At 37.8% G+C, this 22,058-nt stretch overlaps 1 protein-coding gene across 3 annotated transcripts in view; it reads left to right on the top strand.

The window, feature by feature from the left end:
• stag2b (stromal antigen 2b) overlaps positions 1-14,148 on the top strand; it is a 33,215-nt gene extending 19,067 nt beyond the window's left edge. For all 3 annotated transcript variants that reach the window (XM_041797279.1, XM_041797277.1, XM_041797278.1), the window contains exons 26-34: positions 259-360; positions 458-606; positions 4,265-4,393; positions 4,615-4,841; positions 6,917-7,136; positions 8,053-8,160; positions 8,254-8,380; positions 9,491-9,568; positions 12,287-14,148. In XM_041797279.1, the coding sequence (XP_041653213.1) occupies positions 259-360; positions 458-606; positions 4,265-4,393; positions 4,615-4,841; positions 6,917-7,136; positions 8,053-8,160; positions 8,254-8,380; positions 9,491-9,568; positions 12,287-12,310 (1,164 nt within the window). In that variant the 3' untranslated portion in view covers positions 12,311-14,148. The remainder of the gene's footprint in view (positions 1-258; positions 361-457; positions 607-4,264; positions 4,394-4,614; positions 4,842-6,916; positions 7,137-8,052; positions 8,161-8,253; positions 8,381-9,490; positions 9,569-12,286) is intronic.
• The last annotated feature ends 7,910 nt before the right edge of the window (positions 14,149-22,058 follow it).

Genomic DNA, 22,058 nt, shown 5'->3' with positions numbered 1-22,058 from the left:
AAACATTTTTTCAGTTATCTTTTACATAAATGTCATTGAAATTTCTGCCATCACAGGCCTGTTAAGGGAGAGAAGGGGATTGTAGCACCACAAAATAACACTATAAAATATATTGCCCATTTATAAATTCTAGTTAATATCACGCAGCGCAGAAGTAGCACATTCAATAGTCACATCTTTTATTTCTGTACCTAAAATGTAAGCTGTTGCGAACAAAGACATTCTTTGATGTATGTGTAATATTAACTTCTTTTGCAGTATTACAATGATTATGGTGACATCATCAAGGAGACTATGAGTAAGACTCGGCAAATCGATAAGATTCAATGTGCCAAGACGCTCATCCTCAGTTTGCAGCAGGTCAGTTTGCACACTCTTACAGTTTCACCCTGTAATTCAGTTGATTTGTCTCATCTTCACAAGAGTTTGACCTATTACCCTCATCTTTTCCCGCTAGCTTTTCAATGAAATGCTGTCTGAATTGGGTCATGGGTTCGACCGCTCCTCCTCGGCGTTCTGTGGAATCAAAGAGCTGGCCCGTCGTTTTTCTCTAACCTTCGGTCTCGACCAAGTCAAGACCAGAGATGCCATCGCTATGCTTCACAAGTAAGACTCCATACTGATCTGGTTTCATTTGCTCAGCTCTTCTTTCATTTTTTGGCCTTGCATCTGGGATCTGTCATGTTAGACAAATTACTCCTTGAATACTGTGTTTCCTCTTGCCCTCTGGACTTTAGAGAGGCTTAAGTGATACTATGTTACACTCTGCACATTCCCATGCACCTAAAGTGTTGCAGAAGTATGTATAAAAGGGTACTATTTAAACTGTTGAAACTGAGATATTTCACATGCAGCCTTGACCTTTTCAACCATGCATCATCATGCTTTTTGCTAATTGGCTGTGTAGAAACACACTGTTAGCACATTTGATTTGCATCCAGTATGGATTATGAAATTATGATTTGGCAGGAAAACACAGACGTTTGTGTGTTTTTAGCATGGATTCTTCCTCTACTTGTGTAACATATAAAATACAATATGCTGGTCATAGAGCAGGTGTTAAAATGATGAAAGACAGGCTAAATATTGCTTTTAAGCCTATAAATGAACTTGTCTTAACTTTCAAAGTGATGTAGTACATTGTTGCTTTGTAAGACAATGAGACTTGACTACAGGGTTTAGTGAGGTAGCAAACATGCTGATGCAAGGAAGTGTAATGAAGCTGCTGAGGACTCTTCAAAGGGCTTTACAGCACAAGAATCAGGAAAATAGCAAGACAACCTAAATTCCTTTACTTATGCACTAATCAGTAATCAGTAGTCATAAACATATTGAAAATAGGACAAAAAGCAAAATAACCAGGAATATTTTGTGCTGCCCTGACCAGGGGTGTGACAAGATCTCATGTCACATGAGTCTGAAACATCACGAGGTTTATTGTCAATGTGAAAAATGTCTTGTGAGATTAACAGGCTGCATAGAGGCAGCCTGTTAATCTGTAGCTCCCAAGAAGTAGTCCAGTTGAACAGGAGATTGCCCATGCAATTGTCTCTGACACTCAGTTTGTGTTGCAGCTAGTAAAACAGGCAGCACAGTTGATCCTCTGTGACCAGAGGCTAAAAAGTGTTTTCCACACATGCTGCGGCAGGGAGAATGGAAACACACACCCTCTCTTCCACTAAATAAATGAGGTGTGTGTCATGTGTCCATCTCTGTCTGCAGCCACATGTGAAAACTGACCACAAAATGGTTTTTAAAATGTGTTATTGACAGATTTCTTTCAGGGTTCGTAATGTAGATGATTCCCGATCGCGGACGAGAAAGACTTCTACTGAAATATATATAAAGATCAGGTTTATCTAGCTGCCTCTGTAATTGTTATTGTTATTTGAATTGGAGCAATGAGATGCAAAGTGATGAGGATGCGACACTATTAATATGCATAGATATTTGATATGAAGTGCTGTAAAAATTCATGTTTGAACCATTGTTAGACTAGACATGTTCACAATGGACTTGCAACTCTACATGTCATGATGATCACTTGAATAAAAGACAAATTTTCCAGTCATAATTCTGTTATCAAAGTTAAAATGTTGTGTAAAATCTTGTCTCATTCCCACGAGTCTAAATCTTGTCTCATCTTGTGAGTGAAGTGTCTCATCACTCCTCTAGCGCTGACAAATAATTTAAACATTCTCTTGATTTCATATCAGAGCTTCCTAAAATAGCTGCCATTGGGTATTCACTGTGAACATTCACATGAGTCACTGCTGACTACTTGCTATATTTTTTGTTTGGTGTATAGATAAACATTGCTTTTCTTTTGTCTTGTTTCACAGTTGAACAATTTTAATTTTGTTTTCATTTTTTTGTTCATTTGCTAAGATTGATGTGCTGGCTAGCTTGTTTAACGTATTAACATGTAGGTTTGTGAATAACCCCTGGCTCGTGGCACTGGTTTCAAATGCATTTTGGTGCATTTTGATGATGAGTGAGACGACCTGGTTTATAAGTGGTAGCCAGACTTTGGGTGAGGCAAACACCAGCTGTATGCTGGTGAACAGTGCTGTGTTTTTCTCAGCTAGTATTGTCTTCTCAAACACAGTTCTGTTCTGATTAAATGGTTCTCATGACATGAAATGTGTACTTTTTGTAGCTGTCTCACAGCGCTGTTGTAGCCATCATAGTGTGGGACTGCTAATCACAATTATTTTGATGAATTTTGAGATGATAATTTTTAAACAAAATAACTTTTTGATTTTAAAGTATACACATCCGTGCTGGAGTTTCAAATGAACAGTTGCTCATGTTTTCACTTAAGCAAGAGCTATTTTGGTGGGAGAGGCAGAGTACACTCTGTGCTGTAAAAGAGGAGACTATGCACTTCATTACCCAATATTATAAAAACCCACGGACAAAACGAGTACACCAGGACATGGAGCACAGCAATTATTTATCTCAATTATCTTGTTTTCATAACAGTGGGATGATAAGTGTTATTGAATTTTAAATCTGATTAATCACCCATCTTGATCACACAGTAATTTACAGTTTTGTTGTGTTATTTCAATTTTGACAAATTATTGATATAGCATTTCATTGAAAAGACCGGACAGATGGGCTGTTTTCTTCTGAAGCTCAGGAGTTTGTTACTACTGGCATGTGTACTATTTTAAAAACGTTTATTTCTCAGGAATTTTTATTCAGATTTCTCGCTACCACATAAGGCAAATGTGTTTTTCATCAAATTAGTTTAAGGATTAACCAGTAGAACTCAAAACTAAACTCATTGATAGCTTCAGTGGTGGTTGGATAGCTTTGTGGTTTACATCACTGATTCGGTACATGAGATTGAGGGTTAGAATCCTGATCTCTACACAAACAGTATCTTTGAGCAAGCACCTGTCTGTGTCTTAGATGTAATCACTTTGGATAAAAGCATCTGATAAATGACACTAACATTGTAGCTACAGCGTATATGGCTTTTTTTTTATACCTAGCCTTTTCTCCCAAGAAAATAAGAGAAAAAAAAGATTCTAAATGCCCAAGACATTGTGTTAACATGTTAATGTAGTTGTACTGTAAAGCAGGTGTATTTGCATATTTTCTTTTCCACAAATTCATTGTTTATTATCATGGTAAGTGTCCATGGTTATAGCCATAGATTGCACATCTTTTGAATCAGACCTCAATGTAAGAACATACTGGTGGATGAGCAGGATGCAAATTTCCTGGGAAATGATCTTTGGAAAAGAGTTGAAACCCTCTAACAGTGAAGAACTTAACAGTGCACAAGTGCACATGATCTTTAAAGTAAGCACATTTGTTCTTACCTGACATACTGATCCTGATCCTGACCTAATCATCTACATTTATGTGCTAAATGTTTTGTAGTGTCATCATTTATATTTTGGGTTTCAGTGAGATTTGTGCTTTCTTTCTAAGAGTTAAAAGTGCATTAAAGTAAGGTTGTTAAAAATTGATGCATCATGTCTGTCAGTGGGAGACAGGCATGCAAGGTGCACAGTTATTTATAACATGCCGAGGCGGTTGAATATCCCTGGTTCGGATGCAGATATGTACTTTATTCATACTTTTTATTACTATTTAGCTTTAGGTTTTCAGTCTGTTTTTGTTTATATCTGTGTCATATTTTGATTGATATTTTGTAACACTATTTGGGGTAGCATTTTACTTTAAATTAATTCTCTTTACCTGCTCACATTGTGTTTTTCTTCCTCTGTCTCTCTGCATCTCTCAGGGATGGTATCGAGTTTGCATTTAAGGAGCCAAGTCCCCAGGGAGAAGGAGGCCCTCCCCTCAACCTGGCTTTCTTGGATATCCTTAGCGAGTTTTCCTCCAAGCTTATGAGACAAGACAAGAGGACTGTGTAAGTTTTTTTTATGCCAAACTAACAGGTGGGAGGCTCTAGTGCCTCTGCGTAACAGGTGCTATGACAACTGGTGCAACTGGTGTTTCTGATGCATGCGTGGGTGATGCGAGGCCTCAAAGTGGAATGTGCACCTGGTTTTGTACGTAAAGTTTGTCTTGTGTGTGCATTAATGTATGAGTTTGTTTATCATGTCGATGTGACCTCCCGCTTCTCCCTAGCCACATGTACCTGGAGCGATTCATGACGTTCCAGATGGCACTGCAGCGAGAGGACTGCTGGCTTCCCCTCATCTCATACAGGAATTCCCTGCAGGCGGGCGGCGATGACGACACCATGTCTGTGATGAGTGGTTACTCCAGCAGAGGCTCTTCAGTCCGGTCCAAGAAGACTAAACCCCCTGCTGCTACAGCTGGAACGTCAGCAGTCAAGAGGAAGCTACCAGAAGGTAGTGCACCCTCAGGAATACACAGAGTAGTTTGGGGAAAAAATTCAAAACTAGGTGAATTTTTTTCATACATGAATTTGGTGCACTCAGTGCAAATACATCCTCATTTGGTGACATATCAATCAGTTTATTCTCTCCAGTAAAAAAGCACAGACAGTAGGCCTCATGAGAATGTCACATTCATACATTTTAGCCCAGCCCAGACATGATATTACAAAAGCAGAGTTGGAGCCCAGATTAACCCAAATGCGTTCTTACCAGCCTGGCTCAGCCAGCCAAGCTGATGGGCCAGGAGATTAAACAGCAGATGGTAGGAGAGTCACACAGCTCCTTACAGCCGCACAGCATATTTAACATCTATGTCTGTGCATTATTTTATATCTTTAGCTTTGCTGAAATTTGTTACCGTGATCAAACATGTCTTTGGAATGTTTAATTTCAGTATTGCTGTGCTTTTACCCCAATGATGTGTTTCATTGCTTTTAGTCTTCCAAAGTGACATATTTCTATTATTGGTCTACCAGTCCATACATCTGGATTGATAACATTGATTGGTTGATCAAATCTCCAATCAAGGTGACAGAAAGCCAATACATCAATATACACCATCATCTTTACACTACCCCTTTACTAGGAAATTCCTACCACACACCTGTTCGACAATTTTTGTGTTCAGCTGCACATCATAATGAACTTTTAAACAACCTAGATGTAAGCAAGCCCTTGCTATCAGGTACAGATTAAGAGGATGAGGACGATTTGTAGTCCTCAAGGCTGTGTGAAAATATTTTTGACATAAACTACCATCAATGTTTGCATTTATTTATCCATATAGATTCATGGTGCAGGGTTGTTTACGCATATAAAAGGATTTCCTCTTGCTGTCCTTCCACAGCTGAAATAGTGCAAGTGGTGTCTGATACAGGCTCTGCAGCTCAACACAGAGCAAAGGCCACTTTTGCCTTCCACCTTGGATGTATTTATTGTTGGCTGGTTCCTAATGTTTAATTTATCTTAAAAACATAGCCTTCTTTAACTCGAAGTGATCTAAGCAGGACAGTAGAAATACCCCCCTCTTTATGAGGCCTTTCTTTGTCCTTTGAAACAAAACTTTGTCCTTATACCGCTCTGTTTCTCAAAGTCAAGATTACAATTAAACAAAAACATTTTAATCATTCACATCACCATGTGTCACATGTAAGACCTTGTCATAAAAACCCTACTACTGATATTTTAGCCATATTTGATATTTATTTAATTATTTGTTGTTTGCACATCAAAATACAGTTCTTAAAAGCGCAGCTTTCACAAGGAAAGTGCATAGGCAAGTTGAGTTGGAAAAAAGGGGGCATAAGCCTGGATGATAATCATGAAAGTTTGCAAAAAAAAAACATTTTATTTTGATACTTAAAGAAATAAACCTTTGTATTTCAACATTGAAAGCCAGGTCTTTTAAAAACTTTTTTTGATATGTTGTTTTTCATTAAAATGCAGAAACCCTTCAGTAATGAAATTGTTAAAACTGTTTTGCTTTTTTCTTAAACTATGTTAATAAGGTACATAATGTCTTCCAATATTGAAGGCAGACCTCTCAATAAAATCAAATTGAAACCATTTTGTTGTAGGCTTAATGACATCAGAAAGAGTCAGATCTGATTGTATTTTATAGTGATATAACAAGCCAACCTTTTACAGTCCAAATCGAACCAAATACTTCATTTGTGTTTTTTCCCTGGGATCCTTATCCCAACTGTGAACTGCACTTTCTTTGTCAGGAAAGACCCCTGGCTTCAGTGAATGCTCTGTATCTTCACACAGCAATTTTCCACCGCCTCTGAGTAAGCCAGATGTTATTGATAAATTGAGCAAAGATGCATGGAAAGGTTTAATTTGAGAACTGAAACCTAAAGTTTGCTGGAAGTTTACCTTTGGAGATCCCAACGTTGTTTACTGTTATGGTACTTGAAAGGAGATCCAATCTCATATCAAACCAACAATCCAAACATCTGCATAACCCATAGGACTGTGCATTTTTTTGTTGCGTGTTTGTCTGACATTTGGGCTTTTCTCTGCAGAGGAGAGCAGCAGCAGCGAGGTGTGGCAGCAGAGCATGCAAACCCCAGTCATGTTGCCGTCCCCCCACCTCACCTCCACTGCCATGCGAGACCCTAAGAGGGGTCGTGATGACAGCTACATGGGGGTTTACAACCTCCCTCACGACCAGCCGCAGCCCCACCAACACCCGCAGCACCATCAACAGACGCCTCAGCATCACCAGACACCCATGGATTACAAGTATGCATACTTGGATGTTTCATTCCTGAGGTGTAACCGTGCACTTCACAGTTAAATATGCGATGCATTAAAGGGAGCCATAAACTAGAATATACACATTATTTTTAAGAATTTAAAATCAGAACAGTTTTAAAAGTGCCAACTGCACTGTTTTTTTAATTTATCGTGAAAAAAATAAAAAACGGATCATTTCATCATTGTTGAAGCTTCCTACCAGATATAAGTCCAGTGTTGTTGACATCAATTTAGTTTTTTTCTTTTTAATGCAAGCTCTTGCTTTAATGTAATTTAAGTATAAATGCAATGTATCTTAGGGGAGTCCAATGAATATGTGTGATTAAATCAGTATTTTGGCTTTAGAATTCACAGCAATGATGCCCTTTAATATTGTAGGGAATGTTCCTTCACTTTTTGTTTCCACAGTTTAAAATCAGCTTTTCTCATCATCTGCTGCATTGCCCTAGCATTTCAGAAAGACTTTGATGGCCATTTTCTTTTCATTTATTATCTATTATTTCCTCACATCTTTACGCTCTCAACTACAAGATTTTATAGATAGATCTAGGCCCGTATCCAGGGCCGTCATTAAGTTCAGCAGCTCATGTATTCTCTAAGAATGGGATCAGAAGACTGGAACATGAGCCAAAACACATTAGGACGGGGCTCAATGTAATTTTCCATTTGCGTGCGATTAATTTTGAGGGCAAACGGTAGCAAATGTTCCAACTTAACAGCCTGCCAAGTATAGAGCCTACTGGGACAGTGACTTACTAGTTTAAACATCTAACCTGACTTTCATAGCTATTTAGCTGGTGAGACAGCATCTGGAAAGTTGTATCTGATATGATTGTGATTCCAGAAAAGTTTCTAATGCTATCCTGTTTTTTTTTTTGTTTGTTTGTTTGTTTGTTTTTAGTTCCCAGGTGACGTGGATGCTCGCTCAGAGACAGCAGGAAGAGGCACGCCAGCAGCAGGAAAGAGCCATGAACTACGCCAAGCTCAGGACCAATCTGCAGCATGCTATGTAAGACAGACGCACCTGCACAGTGGGTGACTCTGAACATCTGGACATGAAGGATGTTGTCATTATTTCTCAATGGATTTGTTTTTGTTACAGTCGTCGCGGCACTGGGCTTATGGAGGAGGATGAAGAGCCAATTGTGGAGGATGTGATGATGTCATCTGAGGGTCGTATGGATGATCTCAATGAAGGCATGGACTTTGACACCATGGACATTGATCTGGTATGAAACAAATTCAGTAATTTATTTCATTTTTAAGATTTATTTTTGGGCTTGTATGCTTTTATTCAGATAGGATGGACGGTGCATAGAATTGGTAACAGATGGGGAGAGTTGGGAGCTGACGTATGGGATAGGATTTTATCCCAGGGCATCCACTTTGAGGACAACAGTCTTTGTGCATGGGGCACACAGACATAACCACTAGGCTACCTGTGCCCCTTTGATTCAGTATTGTTTAAAGTATATTCAACTCCATCTCGTGAAGCCTGATACCTCCAATAATAGCCAGAAAATCCACATTTTTTGGGAATTAGATGTTTAATTAACCTTCTACCGCAATCCAAAAAACCCCAAAATCGCTGTAAAATTTAACTTTTTTTTGTATTACATTTGATGCATTAGGCCTTTCTGGCAATTGATAATCCACTGGATGGCATTTTTAGGATTGAAAAAGGTTTTCTAGTACTTTATTGATCATGTTGATTAGGTAGAGGTCTCAAAAAAGTTTGTATCAAATGTGATACATTTGGCTTTAAAGCGTGAAACACGTAACAATTTCTAACAATCAGCTTGTGAGCATTGAAACATTTAACCCCAAACTAAATTAAGTTTCAAAAAGAGTTATTTTGTGATGTGGATGTCAAACATTTGGTAATAGAAATAATTAAGTATTGTTGACAGAGCCTAGCGACTGTTAGTAAACCCACTGGCAACATGACTAATTTATTTGAGCATTGAGGCCAACACCAAAGAACCACGGATTCTGAGTGAAAGCCAGAGCTAAATTTTATCAAAGACAAATGTCTATTTTGGATTCATGCACGTATGCTGTGCTCCATGAGAAAGGCTCCACATGTCATGTTGAATAAAACGGAAAACTCAGCAACTGGCCTAGTTTCTCTAAATTCATTCCATAAATGTGTCTTTCTAAATAGTGCAGCAGGAGTCGAATGCTGCAAGTATCTCCTGGAATTGAACTGTTTTGTTTGAATGAAGCATCGTCTGTTTTAAAAATCCATAATATCACATGGTGTTTGTTTTTTTTTCCCAAACATTATCTTTTGTTTTTGGTAAAGACCGTTCTAATATTGTGTGCTCTTTCTTTTTCAGCCACCCTCCAAGAACCGCCGGGAGAGGTCTGAGCTCAAGCCAGACTACTTTGACCCTGCTTCTATCATGGATGAATCGGTAAGGAGCCTACTTCACACTTTTGCTTAAATCTGTTTCATGTACACGTGTAGAGCCATGAACAGTGGACTCATGGAGACAGCAGGTGTGTTTGTGGACGGGCCAGCTGGAGGAGCCAGTGAGGCACAAAGAGAGCTGATACAACTTGTGATTTCCTCTGAGCAGAAATGCACTAAATATAGCACAAATGTGTGGACCCAAATCATAAAGAGATGGCTTACAATTAGTCACATTGCGTGTTGTATTTTAGGATCTCTGCAAGGCTGCAAAAAATATTTAGACAAGCTTATCCAACCAGCCAGAGTATGTTTAAATGCAACATGTCGATTGCTAAAGCATTGTCTAGGACTCTCAGATTTGTTCTTACTCTGAGCTTTGAAATGTACGGCTCCTCAGACTCTACCTCGGAAGTAGATCACAAAAACATGTTTGGGTTTTTTGTGTCAACTTGAAATAATTAAATTGTCACAGAACACAGTTTACTCTTCAAACACTTGCTGTCTTGTTCCATTACATTTTTTCAGGAGCTAAGAAACAAAATCTTCAGCTTGTACTGCTTGACTAGACTCGCTGCACCCCTGCTCTCAACAAAATCTGCCTCAGATCCTTTTATCTGCTCCAAAAACACTATTCATGTTGATGTGGATTGAAGAGATTTTATTTGAAACAGCAGATGTGCTGAATGTAGTGGGATAAGTGAAAATGAAACGGCAAGATTTGTCTAATTTGAGAAATTAGCACGAGGTAGTCTTGGACTGTTTGGAAACAGAAGCAGCTACTGAGCCAGCACCCTGAGTATCAAAGGATGTGTATGCAGGGTCACAAAAAATATTGAGAGTTGAAAATCAATATAGCAAAACCCATGGCTGTAAAGAGTATTAAAAAGTCTTAAATGCAAGATCAAAAGTTCTTACATTTTGTAGCTGATATCAATTTATATATTTTTCAAGAAGTTGTGGGCTAGTTTTTTCTGCTTTTGTTTTTACATTTAGTTTTAAGCATAAGTGAGATTCTGATGGAACTTCACCAGACCTGACACATTTTTTAAGCTTGTTTCAGACTGGCTGTTTGTTTTGCTGCTTGTGTGTGCTGCACGTGTGGTGCGACTTTGACACTTGGCACGAGTTTGCTGAGTGTTGGCAGCATATCCCTGCTGTCACTGTCATTCTTCATAAGTTTTACTTCAGTAAACCCCCCTACAGGTGACTTGATTCAGTGTATATTGGAAGCGTGTCAGGAATTATTCAAAATTAAAGTACAGACAAAGGGAATTTCTCAGAAGAAATGCTGAAGTGGGCTTTTACTCTTGAAAAGCACAAACCAGAAGTGCACTCATATTCTGTCAATGTGGAAACGAAAAGCTTTACTTAAAGTAGAAGAGAACAACTAAATTAAACGGGCGCTTCATTTAGGTCATCAAGAAACGCACTGTAAACATGTTCTACCAGTGTGGGCATCATATGTGCTACAACAAGGTAAATTCAGCTCTCCATTTGTCATTTTCCTGTCTATTATGGTCCATAACTACACACAGAAAAAAATAGGCCAGACCTTGATTGTCTTAAGTTCTCCATGCCTGAACTGCACGCTTGAGGTACATGAGAATAGCTGCTCATGCAGGCAGTCTGAAAGCCCTGACTTGTTGCAAACAAACTGAAACTCAAGCCATGTGGTGGTGTCTCACTCGCCCAGTCTGAAACAGGCTTTAAGGTTCTGGCTCGTCCCGCTATCAGTACATCCTTACAGCTTGCAAGTTGTGTTTGAATGATGTGTGCATGTAAATGATGGGAAATTGAAGTTTTTCTGAGTACTGGTTGGGAGAAGAGGTGTTCAAGCTAAGGCTCAGGTCGGTTCTTGTTGGCATTTTACAGGATTTTGCCTAGTGCAGTTTTACCACAGAGTCTCTCAATGTTTGCACTACAAGCATCTCAAGAAGGCTTTATTTGCAGACTCCTATCACAAATGCTATCTGAATTTTCTTGACCATGTTGGCAAATTTATCTGACAATCTGCTCAAAAAATACATGCAGCTGTCTCACCAATGTAACTGGTAAGAACAGTGGGGTCTTCATGTAAAGAGATCCTTTATAAAGGTCTTAAAAAATATTTAATTTAATTTCCAGTTTCTGTATATACACAGCCCTGACCCTACACAGAAGCCTACACATGCAGCCTGATGTGAAACTCTTAAGAAATATAACAGTGCAAACCCTGTCATTGTTCTGCTGGGCATTGCTGGGTGACTTCTAGTTTATGAGTAACTACATGCATGTTGTGTGCACTTCGATGTGAGATAATTGGTTGCAGATTAAAGGCCTTTGCACACTTAGTCATTTTTTTGTCCACATTTTTCACACATTAAAAAAGAAAATCAGTCACATGTTGTTCTATTCATGTCTGCACACTTACAACGAAACGTTTGTCCACCATCATTTTTTAATGAAGAGGTTCTATTTAATGCAAATTTTTTGCATCAGTCAAAGACATTTAGTTGGATGATTGATTGTTCAAAACAGTATACTGATAAAAAATAAGCTGCACACCTTGAATGCCATTGTGTGTTGTAATATGAGAAAATGTTCTGTTATTTTTATTTTCCATCATCGCATTTGCAAAAGGGCTTTTTAATATCAATGTTGTTTTTGCCTGTATTTTTGTTCTTATATTGAAGATTTAAACCTGTTTTTTACAACCTCTCTTTGTTTTTGTGTCTTCCAGGTCCTCGGGGTGTCCATGTTTTAAGCTAATATCCAGATGATTTTGACGCAGGGATAACAGAAGAGGCGCTTTGTATTTAAAGAGAATTTAAGATGCGGAAACAGAAGATTTTTTTTCTGTAAGGAAAAAAACAAAAACAAAAAAAAATTCTGGCTTGTACTCCACGTGGACCAACGACAACCCACACTCAGTGTTGCTTGCTCAGAGAGGACTTTGTTTCAAATATTTACTTTTATAATCTTGGGTAAGCTCTTCCTGTTCAGAAATAGTGTAACAGGCCACTTCCAAACTTTTTAGAGACGAGACATGTCTGAAGAAAAATCCATAATAGCTTTTTTGTTCTCCTTTCCTTTTTTTAAGCGGGGATGAATTGGTGTGTTTAACTTAAGAAACTTTTTTGTTCATGTCTAACCCTTTTTACAATTGTAGTAAGTTACCAGGTGTGAAGTAGTAATTTATAAACAGACTGTAGTAGCTTGCTTGTACTGTGTTAGCCAAGTGGATGGAGGTCTTTATGTTTCTGTGCTCTTTTTTTTCTCCCTTTTATCTCATAAGTTTCTTTTCCCTGTTGTTGGGCCAGATTTGAGGCCCTGAAAACCACTGGTGGTTAAGATGGTGAGATGTCGTGTAGAATCAGTCATGATCCCTTTATGCTGTGAAGATATCCCGAGTCCACTGAACGCTCCGCACTGTTAAAGCAGTAAGTCCCAAAGCTAGCCCCAAGATTCGGACCGCTCCTTATCCACCATCTGCTTGTAGACAAATGTGTACCCCCTCCCAGCCCCTGAAAAATGAGCAGATTTTTACCCAGTGGTGCCACTGTGTGGGCTCCGACAGGAAGCGGCTCAGTAAATAACACATCTTTTTTTCTCTAAAAATCCAGCAGCATAATGTTGATATGGGTATCTCTACATTTTAAATAAAAGTTATATATGAATCGGTGCTGATTTTATATATGTGCTTTTTGTTTTCTTATTTTCAACTTTTCAACCTTCAGTCACAAAGTTTGAGAAATGTGTAAGTAAAACAAAAAAAATTGGAAGCATGTAAAGCCATGCGTCAAGGAAGATTTTTAAATTTGTATTTTTATGTTTTTTTTTCTTTTTGTCTTGATAATGTCTTCGGGTTTCTACCTTTTTTCCTACATGTAAATTAGTTTGGATAAAACTAATGAAAAGACTTGTGAAATTCAGCTTTAAGGTTTTCTCAACATTAAGGTCCTGTCACGAAATACTTCAAGAATTCAAATGTTAAACGTGAAAGGTAGTCCTTCAGACAATACTGATGATGATGAGTTTTTCAGCAGCGCTGTGGCAGCTAGACAAAGCTTAGATTTTGACATATATTTGTCACACACAAGTTTTAATGAAATGTTTTGTCTACTGAGGTCGTTATTTTGTAGTCATTCCATGCTTAAGCCTTAAACATGCTTGTGAAGGTCACCTTCTCTCACAGTAATCTTCCATGCCAGAGGATCAGTCATGTTTAAAGGTGGATAATTGGCTTCTTTAGAACATGAAACATCAGGTGGTCAGATGTAATGTGATAAAGTAGATGAACAGCCTATATGTGTTTTGCCTAATTATTTTATGTAAGTAAAAAAGAAAATTCTTTTAAGGAAAAAGTACTGTTTATTGTTTGTTACTTACCACTACATTGGTATAAATTCTTATTAGATCATGTGTATATATACAAATTTAATTTCTTTCCTTCTTTTTGGCCATTTCTGTGTTTTATTTTTTCTGCACTCTTGCCTACACTCTAGGTTGTTGTCTATTATCCCATCCTCTTTCAGTCACTCTGTTTTCTGATTTGTACTTGTCTGGAGACAGTAACTTTTGAATAAAAATCAACACATTTCAGCACTGGTTTATTTTTTTTTTAACTTTTAACCACAGTGGCCTTAGAACAGATAACACACTTTTCCCAGACTACACCTGCACCAGAAGTTTCTATCTTTTGAGTTAAAAGTTAAGTGTTTTATAACTCAAGGATTCCTTGGACCACACGCAGCCACCCTCCTCAACAAGGCCCTTGGGTAAAACCTGAAATATCGGTTGATTGTAAAAATGAAGAAAACAACAAAAATAACTTAGAGAAATCCAGTCAGAGTTGCTAATTCAACTCCATGCACAAAAAAACAAATATGAAAAATAGAAATCTTTCTATTTTAGTATCTGGGGATGCACTGGTGATAATCTGCTTAATGTGGTATGAACTAGGGCTGAACGATACTGGAAAAAATTGCCTTTTTTTTCTACAGGATATATTTTGATTTTTTTATTTTTGACATGTTTTTAGATTTATATGTTCTTATTTGGGTGTTGAAGTTGTATTTTGAAAATCCCACACTGCAGCCTGTTGACAACAGCTGTGACACGGAGGAGGAAAAGGAGAGGGAGTAAGCGACTTATCTGTAATGGCAGCAGTAACACCTGCAGCTTTAAAGTTCTAACACAGACTACTTGCTCAGTTCTCTGCCTATTGAAACTGATTTCAGACGTACTTATAGTTGGTTAGTCAAAGAAAAAGGAAAAGTCATCTTGATTCTCATCCAAAAAACAGAAGAGGCAGTATGATGTACTTAAGGTCATGTGTCTAACATTGCACATCATGGATGTGACTACTGTGCATGTGCACATCACCATCATGGTTGTAAGATTATGTATTTTTAAGCCCTAGAATGAACAGATGTCAGCAGATTTAATCTATGTAGTATCAATTTAATGCTGGCATCTAATTCTCCTAACTGCTGATTAAAAGAAGACATTCTTCATCAGGTTGATCAAAGGTTTTGGCTTGAACAACTACATCAAAAGGAGTTTGTTATGGATTGAACAGGTAATAAGTTAACAGTAAAAAGGTAAATATCTGACAACACAAAGTGGGGATGATTTTTGACTTGTTCACTGAGCTGTCTGTGTTTTTTAAGTAGAAGGAGACAATAAGGTGAAGTAGTGTTTTTTTAATGTCACTGTAGTTACAAGATGTTGCAATGGCTTAACCCAAACATGCTGAAATGGACGATAAAACATGCAATTTAAAAAAGTAATGTGCTAATGAGGGCTGAGTGGTTTGAGAAAATTATCTAATTGCCCTTTTTTTCTCACAACTGCAATTTAATATGGAATTCTTTTTCTAGTTCCTCATCTTATGTATTTTTCAACAAAAACAAGAAATATATAATTCTATATTATAACCAGCACAATATTAGATAGATTAAACTAGGGCTGAACAATTAAAAAAATCTAATTGTGATTACTTTGACTGATATTGCAAATTCGATCATTATTGTGTTGAAGAAATTGATCATTGTCATTCTCATTTTGATTATGAAAAACATATACAAAAATGACAAAAGTAGGATTTTTTTGTGACCTATTTTTAAAAATGACACTTGTATGATTGCATAATTTGTAGAGAATAACATCTCTGCTGCTGCTGCTGCTGCAAGAAAGGTTTAAACTGTTGTTTTGACACACATTTTAGCCCTAGTACTAATAATGGACCTTCATTGATTCTCATTAATGCTGACAGACCTATTAATAACATGCTCACCATGTTGTTACTTTACAAAATGATATATAATTGGGTGGAATTGTTTTTATAAAGTTCTTTATGAGGCATTGATTTGTGCATAAAAAATAATAATAATAAAAGAAATAAACACTTGGGTAAAATTTATTTTAATGGCTGGTAAAACTTCTGTTCATAACATATAAAGGGTTAAACCCGGCCAGCGTGGCTGATCGTGCTAGGAGGGCCGTCCGTCTGTCAGACTGGAAACACAACGTTACATTGGTTCCGCGTGTTGTCAACATCAATCCATCCGACCCAGACAGCAGAGGCGATAATCAGTAGAGAAGGGTAATAATTTAAGCAAAGTTGGCAAAAAGTTAGACTAAAAAAAAGAAGGCTTTCGAAGCTTAGGCAGCCAAATATGCAAATTTATTTTGTCATTTCAAGCTCACAGCTCGACGTACACTCGAGGTGGTGATTAGACAGTAAAGCTAGCAGTGTCAGATGCCCAACACATAACAACATGAACTGTGCAAACCACCGTCCAAGTTTAATTGTATGATTTTATAGCTTATTTAACAAACTATATATAAGTATACAGCGCAAATAAGCTATTTGCAAGTTAAAGCTGTCACAATAACTAAGTTTGAAACATCACCTCTTCAACAGCTGCAGCCCCTCAACCAGAATACTGCTGAGAGAAGAAGAGTCATCACCCCCCAACGAGCACGAGCCCTGAGAGTGGACAGGTAGGATTCAGTCAGTGTTAATATTAAAAAGACGACCTGTTCTGAATGAAGAGTGCCCAGAGAAAAACTGTAGAAAATTCAGGGGTATTGGGAAAATATTGTTTTAATGAAGGAAGGTCTTAAAACTACAACAGACTTGAACAAATGCAAAACCTGTCCTTTAAAATGAATGAGTGGCACAATAGGTCATAATAATGAAATACTCCAAAGTATAAAATGTAGGGTGTTTTAATAATTTTTTAAATAGTGCCAATAATTCTTACAATTTTAAACATGATTTTTGTGTCAGTAACAGTGCAAGGCCCTAGTATTGAGCTCAGTGTAATTGTTGCTGTCAGTAACACAGGCCCAGACTAGCTGTTGTCCTGTTGACAGTTAATAACTACACATGATGACTGTTTCCAGAACATGTGTATGTGAATGCTAAAAGTAACCTTTTTGTCAAAATTTTTATAGTTGAACAATATTATAAAAAATATACTTAATCCATCATGTAAGTCTGCAGCAAAAGGTTGGGAAATAAAGTGGGCTATAGTGTTGTAATCAAGACCACACTATCCAAGACCAGGCATGCCTCAGACCAGAGTAAACCTACAAAGACAACACCAAGATTTTGGCGGTCCAGACCGAGTTGAGACAGAGATTGAGACAAGCTGAGACCAAGCCAAGACCAAGACTATAAAAGTTAATTTTAAAAAATCATCACAAGGTTGAACAGTAAAATAACACTGTCTCTTTAATTTTAGTTAACTTTTACGTAAATTTGACAGCAGAAAACAAGCTGTCTGCAGCTCTGTCTTCAAGGCACCACAATGCAAAAATCTCAAATCTTTTGTTCAATTTACTTCTTGTCAAAAATAAATCCTTGTATGTATTAAAAAGCCACTGCTTTTAATACATAAAAGACGTTTATCTAGATTTGTCAGTTTAATGAGGCTTAAAGTAAGTGTTCAGAGGCATTTCTGACTAGAAATAAGATTGACTGGTTTGTTAAAATCAGAGTTTTTCAGGTGTCTGACACATAGGGCACTTGAATAGAGTTTAAAGGAGGCATAACAATCAGTGACTTAACAGCTATGGATGCATGTGATTGGATTTTTGCCGATATCTGATATTCCTATATCTACAGATTCATTTCAACTGATATTGATATCAATACTGAAATTTGAATATGTTTTACATAACTAAAAATTCAGTCCTTTGAACACAATTTAAGGTTTGAGGATGAAAAAAGAAAAAGATCTCAACTTACATAGGTCTGCCCTAAAACTCCACTAATTTATTGGGTATATGTCCAGATTTAACAGTCCATATATGCTGATATTCATGGCCAAAATATCAGATGTAAATATCGGTAGAAATGTAGATATCTGCAGATACTGATAGCAGGCTGATAATATCTGCATCCCTACTAACGGCAGCTATTTTAAGTCAAATTAAGACATTAATTAATCAGGAACAGGTTAACTGAAAATGATGTCATATGCCCAGCCTGAGCAAAATTCAGTATCAAAATACTCTAAAATCTGAGCTCACAACCATGAGTAAAGAAAAAGCTGTTTGTTGTTTTAGCAAGTGCTTGTCTTTATTATCACATCGAAGAATAGCACATCTATGTTTGTCTCGACAAGACAAGTGTCTTGGTTTCTTTGATATTTTTAGAATATAAGTATTTCTTTATTCTGTGAAAGCTTTATATTCCTTATGTTACCTAGCATTTATTTCTGATTGTCTTGTTAAGAGTATTAGCAGAAATTGTGGCCCTCTGGTGAGGATGAATCCAATGTGGCCCTCATGGTAACCAAAGTTGCCCATCCCTGCTCTAATGGCTTTAATAGCTCAAGGGGGCAGTATAGTCCAACACAAACATTCAGTCTCCACTCGGCAGCAGTGCCAGCACCGCTCACAGTGTCACTTTACTGAAAAGTCTATGAATATGTATTTTCAGGCGCTCAATAGCTTCAATGCACATATCTCTGTGACAGCTTGTACATTTGTGTTGACTATCAAAAGGCCTCAGTGCAGCCACAGTAATGTCTTGTTCAGCAGAAACAAAGAACGCCATAGTTGCTGTAATGATAAAAGTGGGGACATGAGGTAGCAAAAGAAAGGATGAAAGCATCACAGACTAGTGTGTTAAGAGCACGATTAATAAAGCGGAGCTCAGATCAATGCGGCTGTGTTAGAAAAGGACGATGCAGAGAGTCTCCCTTCATGTCCGGTCTGTTGTACATGAAGAGGCTCATCTATCACTGCGTCAGTCTGCCTGTCACATGTAGGCTGTCAGAATAATGTGCAGAAAAGCACTTACCTCGGCAGCCTTGCTTCATTGTCTTCTGAGCTGTCAGCCCTTTTTGTTCGGCGCCGTTAGGGGTGTTCATGCAGAAAGAGACCAAAGAGAACATTTAGATTAGTGTAAAGCTGTTGTCAAAGCAGCTTTATGAAGGTTGAGGAAATGTTTTATGCCCACATCTTGTGCATAATTTACCCCCTCTTACCTTTCTTAACAAGTGTTTATACCACAACTTGAATGTTAAGATCTACTTTTGATATACAAACAGTCTATCTGACATTAAAAAAACGGAAGATTAACAGTTAGTTAATGTTTCAGAAAGCAGGAAGAGGTTTTTTAGGTTTAATATTGTTGGCTTGTGGATTAAAACATACTTTTAAAAGTAATAATAATAATAGTAACGAGCTTGAATTAGCACCTTTCAAAAAATAGCTATACAAAGTGCACAAAACAAACAAAAAAAAAAAAATACGCAATGCAATAGCACAACAAAATAATTTAAAAGCAAACCAGAGATAAAATAAAGTCAATAAATAAAATATCAATAAAAGTTTTAGGAGTGAGTTGAAAGGCTTTAGTAAGAAGCTAGCCTATAAAAATAGGTTTTTAATAGAGATTTAAGATTGAACACGAGGTAGCTTTTTGAATCCTACTCTGGAGCATATCCAGCATTTGAGGATTCATTACAGCAAATCCCACATTTAATTTGCAACTTTTACCAAAGTTTCTTCATCTAAATCTTTCTCTTTAGAATTTACCCTACCATGCTTGTCCACTAAAGCAGTGGTTCTCAATCTGGGGGTCGGAACCTCATTGGGGGTCACCAGATCCCTTAAAAAAAAACAATGAATATTTTTTAAATTTTTTTTATTAAATTTTTTAAATTTAAATGTACAATAAAAACATGGTCTGTTTGTGCGCTTAATGATAAAATCAAAGTTAGCCTATGTTTAAAAAATCAATTTTTTACACCATTTTGCCACATCTTGACCAGTTTTCATCACATTTTCCCACATATTTCTGCCACCTTTTTAAATCCTTTCCACCGGTTTTTCTGCCCATTTTTGCCACTTTAAACCAATCCTTGCTACTTTCCAACTATTGTTGCCTCTGTTGACCGATAATTGCCATTATTAAACCCTTTTCACCACTTTTTCCACCCATTTTAACCACATTTCACGATTAGTTATGTCCATTGTTGCCAGCTTAACCCATTTCTACCACTTTTCTGCCTTGGTTAACTCATTTTTGCCAGTTTAAACTAATTTCCCACACTTTTTAATCCCATTTCACCATTTTATCCACCCTTTTCAAACACTTTATAAGCCAATATAACTTCTGTAAACCCCTTTTACCACTTTTTATGCCTGTCTTTGCCACTTTAACCAATCTTGGCCAGTTTTGGCCTATTTTTAGCCACTTACAATCAATTTCTGCTCCTTCTAAAATCCCATTTCACCACATTTTAAACCAATTTTGCCAATTTATCCTTTTTTTTGCCATCTTTAAGTCATTTTGATTCTGTTTTTAAGGAAAAAAGAATTAAAATTTTCAAGATGACTATATACTACTGCACAAATGAATACAAAGATGCTTGTAGCTTTGATAAGAGTGTTTTTTTATCCAGGTAAAAATATTAAACATGGTTATCACAGATTAACTTTACAGTGGACCATGATTTTGCTGACCTCCATGGGCCCCCAGTTTGGCTGGGCCCCGGAAAATTGCTCCCATTTATCCCCCCTTATGGACGGCCTTGTCTGCACATGACTATTCCGTGGCTGTGTTCAACCACCTTCAGGTACAGTGGGGGTCTGGTATCTGGTACCTTTGTTTTGGGGATTGGGGGCTGAAAAGGTTGAGAGCCCCTGCACTAAAGGGCAGCCAGTCAGTAATATCAAAGGGTCACCATAAAGTACACTGTAAGAGACCACCAGACAGAGCCAAGGTTCTGAAACCAAAAGCAAGGAACAATGGTACTGCCACTAACGGCTAGTTCCCAATACTGGATAAAAACACATTAAAACAGATGTGAAAGCATATGCAAGTAAAAGCTTGAAGCTCTGTATGGCCCTGAAAGCTGAGTGGTTATTACTTTTGCCCAGGTGACCCTCTACCGTCTCACGTAGGCCACAAACCCTGGCCTCTGCATCTCTACACATGTCCCTTGCATCTTCATGCCTCAGTCTCCTACTCAGTTCAGTTTTGCCATCGACTTGTGACTGGCCCTGTGACTTGCCTCAGTGGTGTTAATGGATTCCTCAGAGATGATTCCCCCTCTAACTCTGTAACCTGGGGATGTTTTTATGGGCAGCAGCCAGGGTACTGGACTCAGAGTCTCAAGAAGCATCTGGTGGTCCAAGAGTGGCCATGAGCCCAGCCGTATACACTTGTGCAATATCTAGCCGCCCAAGGCGACCGGCATCCAATCTGATTTGAGCAGAGTCAGCCTCCTTCAGGGCTGCAGCCAAAAGCCAATGGTCAGTACTGGAGAATTGGCACTCCTGAAAACCCTGCAGTCCCTGAGCATCTTCCAGGGTCTTCCTACAAGTACATAGTCGACCTCTTTCTTTGTGACACTGTAATTGAAATACCAAGTCCGGGTCTCTGGAACCACGAGCAGGAAATCCTCAAACTCCAACTGCTGGCAAAGTCGGTGAGCATTCAGGAGCTTTCATTTCATTGTGCAGAGCTGTGTGGATCAACACATGCCTCGTAGCCCTCCTGTTAATACCAGTGGTAGCATTGAAGTCACTAAGGATGACTAAGGCTTCACCTGTGGACCCAACCCGCCACTGTGTCAAGTTGGGTGCAACACATGAGTCAGTCTGGCATGCTGTGAACTCTAGGTGACAGGCCTTCCCTCTGACAGTCATAGAAAGTTCAAATGTAGCAAAATAAGCAAAATGCGCCTCAAAATAACTAAAAACAGTTATTTTAAGTTGCATTCAGTCAATAAGTCAATACAAAAATCATATTTCAAGAAACAGGGGCTGAGAAGGAATTAGGTCTCTAAAATACATTTAAACCATCATGGCTGTTATGTTTTCATCTCATTGGTAGAATAGGACATCATATTTTGTTAAAGTACATGCTTCACTCCATGAACAAGTGGTGTTACTCCCAAAGCAAACACTCTTGCTGCTCTCTGAACATTAACTAAGGATTAGTCATGAATTATTGATGTCTGATTGGCTGTTAATAAATAGAC

Source organism: Cheilinus undulatus, linkage group 10 (genome assembly GCF_018320785.1).
Source record: "Cheilinus undulatus linkage group 10, ASM1832078v1, whole genome shotgun sequence".
NCBI lineage: Eukaryota > Metazoa > Chordata > Actinopteri > Labriformes > Labridae > Cheilinus > Cheilinus undulatus.
The sequence above is the reverse complement of the archived record's forward strand: the minus strand, read 5'-3'. Positions and strand labels throughout refer to the sequence as shown.